The 16466-nt window shown below is 44.3% G+C and overlaps 1 protein-coding gene across 4 annotated transcripts in view; it reads left to right on the top strand.

Moving 5' to 3' along the window:
• The window catches only part of LOC127049124 (ectonucleotide pyrophosphatase/phosphodiesterase family member 3-like), a 93078-nt gene that overhangs the window by 3999 nt on the left and 72613 nt on the right, over window positions 1-16466 (top strand). The window contains exon 1 of one of the 4 annotated variants that reach the window (XM_050949541.1): window positions 9369-9787. The exons of 1 other annotated variant lie outside the window; for it this stretch is intronic. In XM_050949541.1, the coding sequence (XP_050805498.1) occupies window positions 9671-9787 (117 nt within the window). In that variant the 5' untranslated portion in view covers window positions 9369-9670. Of the gene's footprint in view, window positions 1-9368; window positions 9788-16466 lie in introns of those variants that run through there. 2 more of the 4 variants (XM_050949540.1, XM_050949538.1) reach the window with 2 other exon arrangements.

Genomic DNA, 16466 nt, shown 5'->3' with positions numbered 1-16466 from the left:
GGCTTCTCATTCCAGATGCCTGCTCTGAACCCTAGGCATGACATCTGCTCTCACCAGTAGGCTAGACTACTTTCATCCTAGTCAGGAAGCCAGTGTCTTCTTGGGTTTTGTTCAGTAGTCTTCTGTTCCTTCCGTAAGACTGACCCCCTGGGGATCGAGTGAGGTTGTTACCTTGCCACTTTCTATGTGGAATTATGGTCCACCCTTTCTCTTAATATAAATTCAAGGGGATGGTCAATAAAACAGAAAAGTGGCAAATTGAAACCAATAAAAGGAAATACATTTTCTACTCAGTGAGTACTTAGACTGTGGAATGTGTTGCTGTGATGAAGTGGGGCTGTTCTTAATGTTTCCTCTGAATACTGTGTGGGTGCCTCAGTTTCTGGCCACACTCTGTCTCTGTGGCAACAATGGCCCAGGCCCTTTCCCCCTGCAAGGGGATGCTAAAGGTGTGGGAGAACAAAGAAATCAAGTGACCTCCTGGCCCTGGAAAAAGACAAAGGCCAGAAAGGAGGGGCTGGAGAGGGTTTCAGTTTGGGGCTGGCTGGGGATGAGGAATGAGTGCAGACGGGGTGGTCTGCCTCGCTGGGCCCCAGAATGGACCTGACTGAGAGTTCCCATTCTCGGTACCTACAAGCTCTGTTTTAGACCCTGTTCCTGTCATCTAATAAACCTCTGTTTTACTGGCTGGCTAAGAGTCATGTCTGACTGCAAACTGGGGGTGCAGGATCCTGTGGCTTCCCCAGGACCCCGCCTGGGCGGACTCGTCGTGGGAAGTGCACGGAGGGGCATATGCTGAATGCTCCAAGGAGAGACCCAGGAGGTGAAGCCGTGTGAGCTTCTTGTCCTGAAGACAGTCTGCTCCAAGAGAGAGGAGGCTCCCCAAAGTCCTGACTGGCTTTGTGGGGAGCAGTTCCAGAGCATCACCTGGGGACTCCGTGACAGTTGCCATAGTATGACATTGAGGCCTAGAACTTAGCAGGATTCAAGGAGGGATTGAACATTATGTAGATTATGTGGACATCCAGTTATAATTGTAAACACACACACACACACACACAAAGTTTTGGAAGGAAAATAATGGCTGATGCTTCAGGGCCGAGGTTAACCGAGTTTATTTGTAAGCACCTTGTTGGTCATAAGCACCTACATCAAGTTAAAGAATTTATGTTTGTTTTGTGGGCAGTGTTAGCTTTATGATTTCTTTGCCTAGTAATTTCCTTATTTTAAGTGTTTGAGTTTCATAAAATTAAGGCTTGTCTACAGGACAATTTACTTAACAGAAAGCTGGGGTGTGAAGCTACCCAGCACTAGCCTGCAGTGCATTTGCTGCTTGAGCAGACCCTGCTGATGTGCATTAACAGTTAGTGTGCTTTGATCTAGTTCAGTTTCAATACGGACTAGATCAAAGTGCATTAATGATATTGCCACCCTGACTTCTGTGCTACTGCTGGCAGTGGCACTGTCTTTGGAGCTGGGTGCCCAGCTAGCAGCCACCAGTATCTGGCTGCCCAGCTCTAAAGGCAGCGGTAGGGCCAGCAACAGCACAGAAGTAAGGGTGGCATGGTATTTCCACCCTTAATTCTGTTCTGCTGCTGCTGGTGGCGATGCCTTCAGAGCTGGGAACCCTGCCAGTAGCCACTGCTTTCCACTCTGCCTTCAGAGCTGGGTAGTCAGAGACCAGATTTAATGGAAGAGACCAGATTTCATGGTCCATGACGTTATTTTCACAGCCATGAATTTGGTAGACTCCTAGTAATAGCCAACATGGATTTGTGAAGAACAAATCATGTCACACCAACCTAATTTCATTCTTTGGGTATGTCTACACTATGGGATTATTCCGATTTTACAGAAACCAATTTTTGGAAACAGATTATATAAAGTCGAGTGCACGCGGCCACACTAAACACATTAATTCAGCTGTGTGCATCCATGTACCGAGGCTAGCGTCGATTTCCGGAGCGTTGCACTGTGGGTAGCTATCCCATAGTTCCTGCAGTCTACCCCACCCATTGGATTTCTGGGTTGAGATACCAATGCATGATGGGGCAAAAATAATGTTGTGGGTAATTCTGGGTAAATGTTGTCAGTCAATCTTCCCTTCGTGAAAGCAATGGCAGACAATCATTTCTCCCCCTTTTCCCTGGCTTGCCCAGGCAGACGGCATAGCACGGCAACCATGGAGCCTGTTCAGCCTTTTTTCACTGTCACTATATGTCTACTGGATATTGGTAACTGACGCGGTACTGCAGCACTACACAGCAGCATCCCCTTGCCTTTTGCAAGTTAGCAAAGACGGGTACCAGCTCTACTGTACCGTCTGCTGCCTTGCAACTTGACAATGACGGTTACCAGTCATATTGTACCGTCTGCTGCTGTCATGGGTGCTCCTGGCCAGCCTTGGTGAGGTTGGCCAGGGGCACATGGACAAAAATGGGAATGACTCCCCAGGTCATTCTCTTCTTTAAGTTTTGTCTAAAGGGAGAGTCAGTCCTGCCTAGAATATCAGGCAAGCCTACTAAAGAACCAGAGAGGCAAACAGCTGCTCCATGTCAGAGCCCCAGACATCCCACAGAAATGATGAGCTGCATGCCATTCTAGAGGGCACCCCTGCAACAATGCCACCCGTTGCTTCCCTCCTTCCCCACCCCTCCTGGACTACCGTGGCAGTTATCCCCCCATTTGTGTGATGAAGTAATAAAGGATGCATGAATAAGAAACACTGACTTTATTGCATCTGCAAGCAGAGATCAAAGGGGAGAAGGGAGGGCAGCCTCCAGCTGCTATGATATTCCAGGCAGGAGTGAATCTCCAGGAGACAAAACTTGAAGAGAATGACCTGGGAAGTCATTCCTATTTTTGCCCAGGCACCCCCGGCTGACCTCATCGAGGCCAGCCAGGAGCACTCACGGGACAACAATGACGGATATCAATCATACTGCACCATCTGCCATCCACAAGGGAAGGGGATGCTGCTGTGCAGCGCTGTAGCACCGTGTCTGTCAGCAGCATCCAGTAGACATACTGTGACATTGAAAAGGCAAGAAATGATTTTTTTCCCTTTGATTTCACGGGGGGGGGGGGGGAGTTATGGGGCTGATGACATACCCTGAACCACCCACGACAATGTTTTTGACCCTGCAGGCTTTGGGAGCTCAGCCAAAAATTCAAATGGTTTTCAAAGAGTGCGGGAACTGTGGGATAGCTACATTTGTCAGTCGCCCCTCCCTCTGTGAGTGTCCATTTGATTCTTTGGCTTTCTGGTACGCTTGTCTCAGCTCCTTAAGTTTCACGCAGCACTGTGTTGAGTCCCTGTTGTGGCCTCTGTCCATCATAGCCTTGGAGATTTTTTCAGATGTTTTGGCATTTCATCTGATAGAACAGATTCATCTCCCCATACATTGATCAGATTCAGTATCTCCCGTACGGTGCATGCTGGAGCTCTTTTTTGATTCTGGGACTGCATGTTCACCTGTGCTGATCAGCGCTCCATGCTGGGCAAACAGGAAATGAAATTCAAAAGTTTATGGGGCTTTTCCTGTCTACCTGGCCAGTGCGTCCGAGTTCAGATTGCTGTCCAGAGCAGTCACAATGGTGCACTGTGGGATAGCTCCTGAAGGCCAATACCGTCGAATTGCGGCCACACTAACCCTAATCCAAAATGGCAATACCGATTTCAGCACTACTCCCCTCGGTGGGGAGGAGTACAGATATCAATATTAAGAGCCCCTTATATCGAAATAAAGGGCTTTGTTGTATTGAAAAGTGCAGCATTAATTTGGTTTAACGCTGCTAAATTTGAAATAAACTTGTAGTGTAGACCAGGCCTAAGACAAGTTCACTGGCCTAATCAATGGAGGGGAAGCAGTTGTGATATCTTGATTTTAGTAAGGCTTTTGACATAATCTCAGATGACATTCTCATAAGCAAACTAGGGAAATATGGTCTAGATTAAATTACTATAAGATGGCTGCATAACTGATTGAAAGACTATACTTAAAAAATAGTTCTATTAGTGGTTTACTGTCAAATGGGGAGGCTATATCTAGTGGAGTCCTGCAGAGTTCTGTCCTGTCCTGGTACTATTTATCATTTTCGTTAATGACATGGATAATGGAGTGGAGAGTATGCTTATAAAATTTGTGGCTGACACCTAGCTGGGAGGGATTGCAGGCACTTTGGAGGAGAGGAATAGAATTCCAAATGACCTTGAGAAATTGGAGAATTCGTCAGGAATCAACAAGATGAAATTCAGTAATAACAAGTGTAACCCTTCTGCCAGGTGGAGCCAGCAGAAACAAGGGCCTGGTTCAGTATCCAAGGGTTTCTTTTCAACAATACAAAAACCAGTTCGAGCCCCTACCCAGTGACCTGGGACAATTACACACCACCCCCTGGGTGCCTCTAAGAGGCAATACTTCCCCTCTCGCAAGCACAGAGTCTGAGTGTAACAAAAACTTTTACTAACAGGAGGAAGTCAACTCAGCATTAATTTGGGAAAACACGGCAACTAGGGTTCATAAACACAAACCATGAGCAAAAGACCCACCCCCAAGTAAGTTGGGCAATGTCCTCTTCCCCTCAGGGGCTTAAGTCCAGCAACACATTCACAGTTGCTGTCCTTAGCCAGTGCAGCCCCAGAGTTCAGAGGTTCATCCGCAGAGTTCATCTTCCATCCTGTGTGGAAGGCAGGGAGGGTAAAGGAGGCACCTTACATGCTGCACTGCTTGGGCACTCGCGCGTCACCCCAATAGTCGATTGCCACACTTCTGTATGGCTCTGCTCTGGCCATTTGCTGCCCTTCTCCACCAGCCTCTCTGCTGCCTGCGCCTCTCTGCCAGCTGCTTGCCATGCCTCTCCACCCGCTGCTCTGCTGGCTGCTTGCTGCACCTCTCCACCAGCCACCTGGTTGGTCACTTGCTGCACCTCTCCACCAGCTGCCCGCTCACCACGGTGTCTTCACCCTCTCCCAGACATATACACTTAACACAGCTCTTAGTGATTTCAGCTATTAGAGGGGGAGCATCACTGCTGGTACACACTGGGCAGTCTCTTGAAATAGAGACACTGTCCCAAAGTAGGTCTAATACTTAGACATAGGATCAGTGATTTCAGTTTTGCAGCATGTAATATGTAATTGAGTCTAAATTAGCTCTTATTATCTCATGGAGAGAAGAAGGGCCAAATAGTGTCTGAGACTTTTAAACAGAGCCTTCAACACCAAATACAACCACCTACCCCCACCCTCTTTCAACTCACGGGGCTTTAGAATCCATGTGCCCTGCCTCACGGCTGCCGTTCAGTTGAGAGGGAGTCCTTGCAGGGGGAATATGCCAGGTACAGTTCTGCTGCCCTAGGTTCACACAACAAGGATAACAACCATTTATTACTCCTGCCCCAACAACAAGGAGACTGGGGAGCCAACACCAGCCACAAATGATCATTTGGGCAAGCAATCCCATCATGCTGAGCACCTAAGCAGGGTGAGTGTGTCCATGCAAACGAGATCAGCTTCTGAAGTCTTTTTCCACAGCTCACCCACTAGATGTCAGGGGAGAGCTCATTCAGACTCTACTTACGCAAGTGCAAAGTACTACGTTATTATACTTACTAAGGACAATTCAAATGCACTAATACAAAAAGTGTTTTAACTTTAACTTGAGTAATATTGCTCAAATGGATCTGGGGGGTATAGCGGTTCACAAACTGAATATAAGCCAACAATGTGAAGCAAATGTGAAAAAGCTAATATTCTGGGGTGTAACAGGATGTTGTACGTGAGACAGGGGAGGTAATTGTCCCATTCTACTTAGATTAGAGAGGCCTCAGCTGGAGTATTGTTTGTTGTTTTGGGAGCCACACATTAAGGAAAATCTGGACAAAGTGAAGAGAGTCTCAAGGAAAGCTACAAAAATTATAAAAGATTGAGGAAAAGTTTAAAAAATGGGTATGCTTATTCTCAAGAAAAGAAGACTAAGGGGTGGACCTGATGAGTGACTTCAAATATTGCAAGGGCTATTCTAAAGATGATGGTGAGCAATTGTTCTCCCTATATACTGAAAGTAGGAGAAGAAGTAATGAGCTTATTCCTTGGCAACAGAGTTATAAGTTAGATATTAGGAAAAACTTTCTAACCATAAGGATAGGTAAGTACTGGAAGGGAGGTTGTGGAATACCCATCACTGGAGATTTTTAAGAACAATTTAGAGAAACATCTGTCAGAGATGGTCTAGATTTACTTGATCCTGCCCTAGAATAGGGGGTTGGACTAGATGGCCTCTCAAGGTCCCTTCTAGCCTTACATTTCTATGATTCTGTTATTTCTATAACATTGCTGATGATGCAAGAGCATGTGAAGGCTTTTGCAAATGCTGAGTTTTGTGAGATTCTCCTGCTTCAGGTATCCTCAAGTAAGTTAATGAAGCAAGGAGCAAACATATTTGATTTTCAGTATATGTAGTGGGCTCAGTCTTTCAGTCCTTTCTCAGGCCATCTCCCATAGCAGCTAATGGGAATTTCCCCCCAACTTTATTTCTCATACTGCAACATACTTTGTGTGCATACATATATACATGTTTTCCTGTTGTGGTGGGTTAAAATAAATGTGAAAAAATATTTTTATTTGTTGAAAAGTGTGTAACGTTGTACTCCATAATGTTTTATGGAAATATGCTTATGAATGTGTATATAAGGTAACTGAAATATGCTTTATGCAAAAAGTTTATTGTAAGATATCCTTACAAAGCTTATAATCTACCTTCCTGTGTTCGTGACCTGGGTGATGAAGAATGAGGTCTCACAGGACATGTGACCAGGTCACGTGATACTGGAATCCATTTTAAATCTAGTACTTTTCCATTTAGAAAGAGGGGTGGGGACAGGGCCTGTGCTACCATTTAGGCTAACTAGGCGGTTGCCTAATGAGCCAAGATTTGGGGGCGCCAGAAAGTGGTGCCCCCAGTTTTTTTTTTTTAAGCGTTTCAGCGGCCGCTGCGCTGGGACGGAGAGGGAGTCTGAGCCGCTGGCAGGCAGCCCAGGGGTTCCCCTGGGTCAGCGTGCTGCCAAGCAGCCCAGAGGTTTGGGCTGCTGACAGCACGCTGACCCAGGGGAATCCCTGGGGCCAGCAGCCCAGACTCCCTCTCCCTCCCACCGCAGCGGCTGCTCCATCCCATGCGATTCTTCTCATTGCCGGCAGTGGTGTCGGTGGCTGGACAGAGATCCGCAGCTCTGCTTAGCGCACGTGGCATGAGCCTGGCAACGGGCGCGACAGCAGGGCTTCTGGAGCAGAGGTGAGGTGGGGTGGGGAGGTGCTGCATGGCTCCCGCAGGGCAGGGGGGTACCTCAGGGCAGGAGGGGGAGCTGCCACGGGGGGGAAGGGGGCGCCTCAGGAAGGAGCTGCCGCAGGGCTGTTTGTAGGGGGGCGCAAGGTGGAAGTTTCGCCTAGGGTGCGAAACTTCCTTGCACCGGCCCTGGGTGGGGACCCAGAGAGACAAAGATTCCTGCTTTGTGCTAAAGCTATAAAAGGGGGTGGAACAGAATAAAGGGGGTCTTAGTCATGAGAACGTCCTTGCTTTCCACCTAAGATGTCTGCTGGAACTAACAAGGATTGTACCAGGGGAAAGGATTGGGCCCAGACTAGGAAGAAGTCTAGTCTGTGAAAGAAGCTTATTGAAACATCTGAGAGTGAGAATTACCTGTAAACGGTTTCTTAATATATTAGGCTTAGACTTGCATGTTGTTTTATTTTGCTTGGTAACTTACTTTGTTCGGTCTGTTATTACTTGAAACCACTTAAATCCTAATTTTTATACCTAATAATATCACTTTTGTTTATTAGTAAACCCAGAGTAAGTGATTAATACCTGTGGGAGAGAAAGCAGCCGTGCATCTCTCTCCATCAGTGTTCTAGAGGGCAGACAATTTATGAGTTACCCTATATAAGCTTTATATAGAGTAAAACAGATTTATTTGGGGTTTGGATCCCATTGGGAGCTGGGTGTCTGGGTGCTGGAGATAGGTGACCTGCTGAGCAGTTTTTGGTTAAAGTCTGCAGCTTTGGGGGCATGGACCAAACCTGGGTCTGTGTTGCAGAAGGCAAGCATGCCTGACTCAACAAGGCAGGGTTCTGGAGTCCCAAGCTGACAGGAAAAACGGGCTCAGAGGTCATTCCAGCATGTCAGGTGACAGTCCCAAGGGGGTCTCTGTGACCAAACCTGTCAAAGTAAATATTTTATAAAGAAAGATATTCTAATAGCTGTTAGATGCTTCATACTCTGCTCTGACAAATGTGAGCACCACAGACTTAGATGCTGCTATGGTGCTTACCTTACTATGCACCAGCATCATTCTGTATCCATCATAATCCATCTTTTGAGCTTTACTCTTTTATGTTGCTCCTAAAATGCTTGCAAGTTGTCCAATAAGATAACTTCTGCATCCTGAGAACTACAGTACACTCCTCTTTGTACAAGGGCCGCTGGGATATCTGAAACTTTTGGCTAACTAGACGTAGGAATTAACAGAGGTGCTATGGAATTTAGTGCTGGAAACCAGGAGCAGAAAGAGGAGGAGGAGAGGTCCAGGCCAAAGTGCACTTTGCCCCTGTTTGCTGAAGTGAGACCAGGTGCTTGAGGAGCTGCATGACAGGGCACAGAGCGGGACACAGAGGAAGGTGCCAGAGAAAAGGGGAAGGAAAGAGGGAGGAGAGAATAGTGTTTGAATTACAGGGGACTTGTGGGGGCAGATCACCTTACTACGTTTAGGGGCTACCTGCTCTCTTTTTCAAATGCACCGGTGGGGCTTCTCCCTGAAAGATTACCCGATGCCATTCTTGGCCCCCTTAGGACTGGATGTCCCAGCACTGAATCAGCGGAGCTGGGGCCAGAGGGCATGGAAAGAGTACTGTAGTTGAAAGTGAGGAGCTACCTCACTGCAACCTTGCAGTGCCCCTAGCACCAGGGGTTGGCCTCATGGTTTTTAAGTCAATTTAATTGTTTTTGTTGTCTTGCTTATCACTTGGGAATAGGTTAGAGTGGGCGATACTGGTGTGTTCTTTTTAAACTAAAATATCTATTCTATTATTGATGAATTTTAACTGGAAGGCTTCATGGAAAAATTGAATTTTAAGGTAGGATTGATACAGAAGAGAGAAAGGACTTCAAAACACAATGGAAGCATGGAAAAAGATATAGTATAGAATCCAAGACAAAAATCCACTTATATGACAATGGATTTGGCTTAATACTTTTTATGTAACTTTGAGGATAATGAATGATATGCTGAAGTGAAGAGAGGCTTTTAATCAAGTATTTGAATTTCACTTATTTTTTTTATTTGATTGCTTTACTGTTTGCTCACAAATTAATCCTAAACTCTGATTTTCAAGTTCTCTCCTTATCTTAAATGACAAACACAAAAAACCCTATATGTACTGACCACAACCAAAACTGTGACTTTGATCATGCTTCTCACACTTTGACCCTGCTCAGTGCATCTCCCTGTTATTGTGACTTACCGCAGCCCTATGACTCAGGGACTCTGATCTCATTAAAATCCTGAAACCAGAGTGCCAGGTGTTCAGTTCATGCCAAGATGAAATGTTGGCTGTAGCTGAGCTGAAAAAGGAGATAAGACTATAGCAATATCAGAAGATACAACTCACAGCAAAATGCTCTCTGACAAAGAAACAAATGCACATCAAAGCAGCCAGATGGAGTTAATGGGTTTACAAACGGAGGAAATTGTTAAGAAAAACACACTTCTGAAATATAAGATACTCTGTGGCGTAAGTAGTGACTGTTCTGTTTCTTTCAGAATTCAGAATGTTGTTTCTGCATTATAAACTTGATATTTGTTAGTGAGAAGTTTCACTATGTTTAATTTAACTATATAAACTTGTCTAGTCTATACCTAATGGGATTGGAATTCTACAGGACAGATGTATGAACTTCTCTGGCAGGACTCTATGAATTTTACAGTATTGGTGAGGCAGCCTCAACAATGTCAGAGCTATTATGTTATCACTATAAATCTGCACTTTATGCTTTACTGAAGTACACTAACAGTTCTTTGTTTATATGGCTTCAATGAACTGCAACACAAAATAAATAAGCCTGTGCATTCACCGCCTCACTTTTATTGCAACATTATTATGTTTGTTGTATTAGCCTAAGAGCCTATTAAAATGTATTTAGCACTTTATATGTTATGTATTTGTTTAAAATGAGAAAAGGTAGCTTCTTGCTTTCATGGCTAAGGGAGCTGTTATTTTTATTTTATTTTGTGTTCAGATATTTCATTAGTAAATCAGAAAACACAGACAAGTAACTGGTGAATAATAATACCCTTGCACCAAAGTACAAAGAGTAGAGATGCAGATAATATCACCAACCCAAAATATTAAGAGGTATTAGGGGGTCAATTCCCCCTTCTCCCTAATGAGATTGGCTTGTAAATATAAATTTGGGGCTCTTATTTGTTCTCTCTTTTTTTTTGGAACCTTGTGGTATGCTCAGTGCACTTTTTCAAGCTTTTCTGTGTAACCAAAAAAGTCAAGAAACTTCACTTCTACAGGTGGGCGGGAAGGAGTCTATGACTCTGAAAACTTCAGTAATAAAACATAGCCATGCAGAAAAGTCTGAATGGCATTAGGTACTGCCACAGAGAGCAATTCAACACCACTTAGAATCATTCTAACAAACAGAACCAGTTTAAACAGGTCAAACCAAACCCTATTTAACCATATAATCTGAAAACTGTATAAACTCACTCCAAAACTGACATTTCCCATTCATTTTATTAAAGGTGATAGTAAAATATTAAAAACCTAGAAGGCAAATAGAACTAAGGCCCCCCCAAAGCCTTTTTATTTTCTTTTTGAACATAAATCTGTGTTTTAGACTGTCCTGGGAATAAAATAAAAAGATTACAAGGGAGACTAATTGGGAGTGGAGGGTTAACTGGAAAAGGTGAGATACATGAGGGACTTGGAGAAGTAGAGTGAGATTGTACAGTTAGGTATCTAGTAGGTCTGTCAATCAATCACAGTTAACTCAAGTGATTAACTCAAAACAAGTTAAATTTAAAAAATTTATAACAATCACAGTTTAAATCACATTGTTAAATAATAGAACACCAATTTATTTTGCAATGCCTGCTATAACAGTGCCATGCAAACACCTGTTCTCATTGTCAGATGACATTGTAAATAAGAACCAGGCAGCTTTATCTCCCATAAATATAAACAATCTTGTTTATCTTAGCAGTTGGCTGAACAAGAAGTAGAACTGAGTGGACTTGTAGACTCTAAAGTTTTATGTTTTATTTTTGAGTGCAGTTATATAAAAATAGTTCTACATTTTGAAGTTGTACTTTCACAATAAATTTCAGAGTTGCAGCCGTGTTAGTCTGTATTCGCAAAAAGAACAGGAGTACTTGTGGCATCTTAGAGACTAACAAATTTGTTTGAGCATAAGCTTTCATGGGCTACAGCCCACTTCATCGGATGCACGCAGTGGAAAATACAGTAGGAAGAAATTTTTATATATATACACACACACAGTGACAAAGTTCCTCCTTTACCTTGGTGGGTACTGTGCTTATTGGCAGATTTGCTCACCTCACAGATTCACCATGTGGGTTGGGAAACAGCCCAGAGACCATCTCCTCTGGTAGGAGCCACAGTCAAGGTCAGTTCCTCCTGTGTCTGATCAGGAGTTCGGAGGTTTGGGGGGAATCCAGGCCTACTCTCTACTCCAGGTTCTAGCCCAGGGCCCTGTGGATTACAGCAGTCTAGAGAGCCTCCTGGTATGACTGCACAACAGCTACAACTCCCTGAGCTACTTCCCCATGGCCTCCTCCCAACACCTTCTTTATCCTCACCACAGAACCTTCCTCCTGGTGCCCGATAATACTTATACTCCTCAGTCCTCCAGCAGTATGTCTTCTCACTCTCAGCTCCTCATGCCTCTTGTTCCCAGTTCCTCACATACATGCCACAAACTGAAGCGCGGTCCTTTTTAAACTCAGGTGCCCTGATTAGCTAGCCTGTCCTAATTGATTCTAGCAGTTTCTTAATTGGCTCCAGGTGTATTAATTATCCTGCCAGTCTTAATTGGTTCTAGCAGGTTTCTGATTACTCTAGTGCAGCTCCTGCTGTGGTCACTCATGGAACAGAAAACTACTCATCCAGTGACCAGTATATTTGCCCTCTACCAGACTCCTGTACCACACTGGTTTGGATCTGTCACAATACACAGAGAGCATGAAACAATGGGTGTTACCATACACACTATAAGGAGAGTGCTCAATTAAGGTGAGCTATTATCAGCAGGAGAGAAAAAGAACTGTTTGTAGTGGTAATGAAAATGGCCCATATCCAGCAATTGACAGGAAGATGTGAGGAACTGTAGAGAGGGAGGGAATGCATGGGGAAATAGCTTTACTTTATGTAATGGCTCATCCACTCCCAGTCTTCATTCAAACCTAATTTAATGGTGTCCAATTTGCAAATTAATTCCAATTCAGCAGTTTCTAGTTGGAGTCAGTTTTTGAAGATTTTTTTTGTTGTAATATTGCAACTTTTAGGTCTATAATATAGTGGCCAGGGAGATTGAAGTGTTCTCCAACTGGTTTTTGAATGTTATAATTCTTGACGTTTGATTTGTGTCCATTTATTCTTTTTTGTAGAGACTGTCCAGTTTGACCAATGCACATGGCAGAGGAGCATTGCTGGCACATAATGGCATATAACACATTGTTAGATGTGCAGGTCAACGAGCCTCTGATAGTGTGGCTGATGTGATTAGGTCCTATGATGGTATCTCCTGAATAGATATGTGGACAGAGTTGGCAATGGGCTTTGTTGCAAGGATAGGTTCCTGGATTAGTGTTTTTGTTGTGTGGTGTGTGGTTGCTGGTGAGTATTTGCTTCAAGTTTGGGGGCTGTCTGCAAGCAAGAACTGGCCTGTCTCCCAAGATCTGTGAGAGTGATGGATTGTCCTTCAGGATAGGTTGTAGATCCTTGATGATGCGCTGGACAGGTTTAATTGGGGGCTGAAGATGATGGCTAGTGGCGTTCTGTTACTTTCTTTGTTGGGTCTGTCCTGTAGTAGGTGACTTCTGGGTACTACTATCTGTAGTAGGTGACTTCAGAGGCTCGTTCACCTGCACATCTACCAATGTGATATATGCCAACATTCAAAAATCAGTTGGAGAACACTTCAATCTCCCTGGCCAGTCGATCACAGACCTAAAAGTCGCAATATTACGACAAAAAAAACTTCAAAAACAGACTCCAATGAGAGACTGATGAATTGGAATTAATTTGCAAATTTGCTGGAAATAATATTAATCAGTTGATGCAAATTATCTGAGCTATGTCTGTTATGAAGGAAGCCTACCTGATTTATCTGTTTAATGTGTGAGAGGACTTTGTCCAGTTGCATATCAAGAGCTTTAATGAAAATCTTAGTGCCACAATTGATTAAAGAAATTGGCCTGTAATTACTACTTAGTCCACAGTCTTTCCCAGGTTTAGGAATAACTGAAATTACAGCTTCTCTCAGAGTAGGTGGGAGAGTTTGCTCATTCTTGGTCTCATTGAACATATTCAATAATCTAGGTGTTAAAGTTTCACAGAACTTTTTGTAAAATTCAGTTGGGAACCTGTCAGGAGTCATTCCAACCTTCATTTCTTTTATAGTCACAATTTCTAGAGGGGCATCTAAAAGTTTCTTCTGAGAGTCAGAGATCTATGAAAGAGACAATCCACTATAAAAGTGATCTAGGGCATCTTTACAGATTCCCTCTTCAGCTAAATATAGTTTTGAATAAAACTGTTGACATTGTTTATTAATATCTAACTGCATTGTAGATAATTTATTGCTACTATCGTGAATAGCAGCAATCTTATTTCTGTTAGCCTTTTGCTTAAGTCTGTCTGCAAACAGCTTGCCAGCTCTTTTGCCAGATATCCAGTAGTTTTGCTTTAAATAGAATAAAGCAAATTCAACCTTTTGGGACAAAAGTTTGTTGATTTTGTAGCTTAGATTGATGAGGGTTCTGAGCTTCTCTGGGGACAGGGCAGGAGCATAATCTACATCCAAGGCCTTAATTTCCTTCAAATGGATATCAAATCTATGTTCTCTCCATTTCTTTTTAAAGGTGCAGCTTTTTATTCTCATGTCCTTGTCACAAACTAGATAATTTTCCAGAACTGTGCACAAGTGATGGTCTTTTCCGTTGCTGCAGCAAAGTCCTCCTTCATATAGATCTCCCCAAAGAGTCAGCAAACCAGCAGGTGCTCCATGGTCTGCACCTCACCGCACTCACATATATTCATGTCATTAGAGTTGCCCCATTTGCTGGGCCGGCTCCAGGGTTTTTTGCCACCTCAACTGGCAGGGAAAAAAAAAAGCCACGATCGTGATTGGCGGCAGCTCCACCGCGCTGCTTTCTTCTTTGGTGGCAATTCGGTGGCAGGTTCTTCCCTTCGAGAGGGACCGACGGACCCGCCGCTGAATTACTGCCAAAGAGCCTGACGTGCCGTCCCTTCCCCTTGGCCACCCCAAGCACCTGCTTGCTGAGCTGATGCCTGGAGCCGGCCCCGCCCATTTGATCATATTAGTCTTTGATCTACCGATTTGCTTGCTCAGGTGGTTCAGGCATCACCACGTTGACCAGTCTGTGTTGGCCCTTCTGGGAAGGTCCTCCAGGGGTTCCAAATCTATTTCAGTGCATCCGACTGCTCATAGTCTTTCATTCCATAACCTCAGTCATGCTTTGCCAGCTGTTGTATCCATAGGCACAACTCTTTTGCAATTTAAGGTGTTTAATTACTCCTGTGTGGCATAAGAGATGATGAAACCTCTGAAGCCTTTAAATTCCCTTTTGGGAAATTATTTTCCACCTACTTCTCTCTTTCCACCCTTCTTTCTTCAATCCCTTCTTTGGACATTTTTCCTCCGGGGATGCTAGAGAAGCACATATTTCCCTTAACCCAGCAGTGGTCCCCTGTATCTTGAAACAAGGGAAGGTAGAGAAAGAAGGAACTGCTACCATTAGTTCAGGTGAGCTTGCAAAGGCAGGAGCATGGAGCTGGAGAGCGGAGGGAAAGACTCAGCAGCTACTCCTTTGAACCTGATTACATGGAGCTTGGCAGCAGTTGAGGCTGGATAGGAGCCTCCTAGATGAACCCTGCTGGGGGATGTTAGGGCAGATGCAGGTGGAGAAAGGGCCACAGCTGGGAGGAGGAGGAACAGAAGCCAGAGAGGGCTCATTTGTTTGTGTCATATCAGGTATGAGCATCCTCCTTAGTTTCTTCATCTGGCTCCTAGTCTCTATGGTCATTCTCAGCTAAGTTGCTGCAGTCTGTTACTGGGGGAAGGGTGTAAAGTGAGATGCTCTAGCCACAATTTCCTATTGAGTCTCCTTGTTACTTTGAGAGATGAAGCTTCCAGCTCAGGAACCTGGGAAAGAGACCTGAAATAGTCTCCTGGAGAAAATGGGAGACTTAACAGGTCTTCATTATGGCCCTTCTTCAGGTGGGTAAGGAGACTGTATGTCCTGATTGCAGATTAGTCTGAGGGAAGGGAACTGTAGCGTCTCACCTGTGGCTGTCAACCAGCATGTATCTTTCGCTGCCCCAAGTCTGCTCCCCTTGCCTACCAAACACCCACAGGCCTCTCTAGCCCCTAAATCACATGCTGATGCCTACCACTGGGCCTCCCCAGTTTGCCCTGTCAGCCCTTGTTCTTAAATCCACTCCTCCACTCAGCGTGATAGATCCATCTCCTCTGACCTGGCCGATGTAGCATGCCCCCTGTCTAACAGACACTGGTATAAGAATAAGAACTTGCTGACTGAGGTTGCACCCATATAAGATGATGGGGATGATAATTGAGGAAATGGTGGAAATTTTATTGGCATCCTGAGCATGCCTACCATTTGTTACACAGACTAACAACCTAGAGATCTTGTTAGAGCCAGAGCAGCTGCTGGGTATTCTGGTAGCAGAAGTTGCCAAGAGTGCTTTCCATCCTATGTCCTTGGCAAGAAGTTTCTGGTGGCCTTTTCTTACGGTTGCAGAGCAGACCTCACCAGGGTTATCCATGCATTTGGTGATCTGGGGAATGGATTACTACAGTATGCTCTGTGTAGGGCTGCATCAGGAAATTGCTTCTGGGAGAGAAAGTAGTTGCCTACTTATTAATTGGGATTTCCCATATGGGGCTTGTAGAGAACATCTGTGTTTCGTTATAAGTACTCATTATCAAATGGTTGCCAGTTGAAACTTACATGCGCTTAGCACAACAGGGTCTTGGTCTATGACTGGGGCTATTAGGCACTATGATAATACAAATAATAATAATTAATAATAATCTAGAAATCTTTAAGAGGTTTTGTCCCTACTGCTATCTACTTTTCAGACGGTTTCTTTATTTTTTTTCTATAATTGCAATTAG

This window comes from Gopherus flavomarginatus, chromosome 4 (assembly GCF_025201925.1).
Source record: "Gopherus flavomarginatus isolate rGopFla2 chromosome 4, rGopFla2.mat.asm, whole genome shotgun sequence".
Taxonomy (NCBI): domain Eukaryota; kingdom Metazoa; phylum Chordata; order Testudines; family Testudinidae; genus Gopherus; species Gopherus flavomarginatus.
The sequence above is the reverse complement of the archived record's forward strand: the minus strand, read 5'-3'. Positions and strand labels throughout refer to the sequence as shown.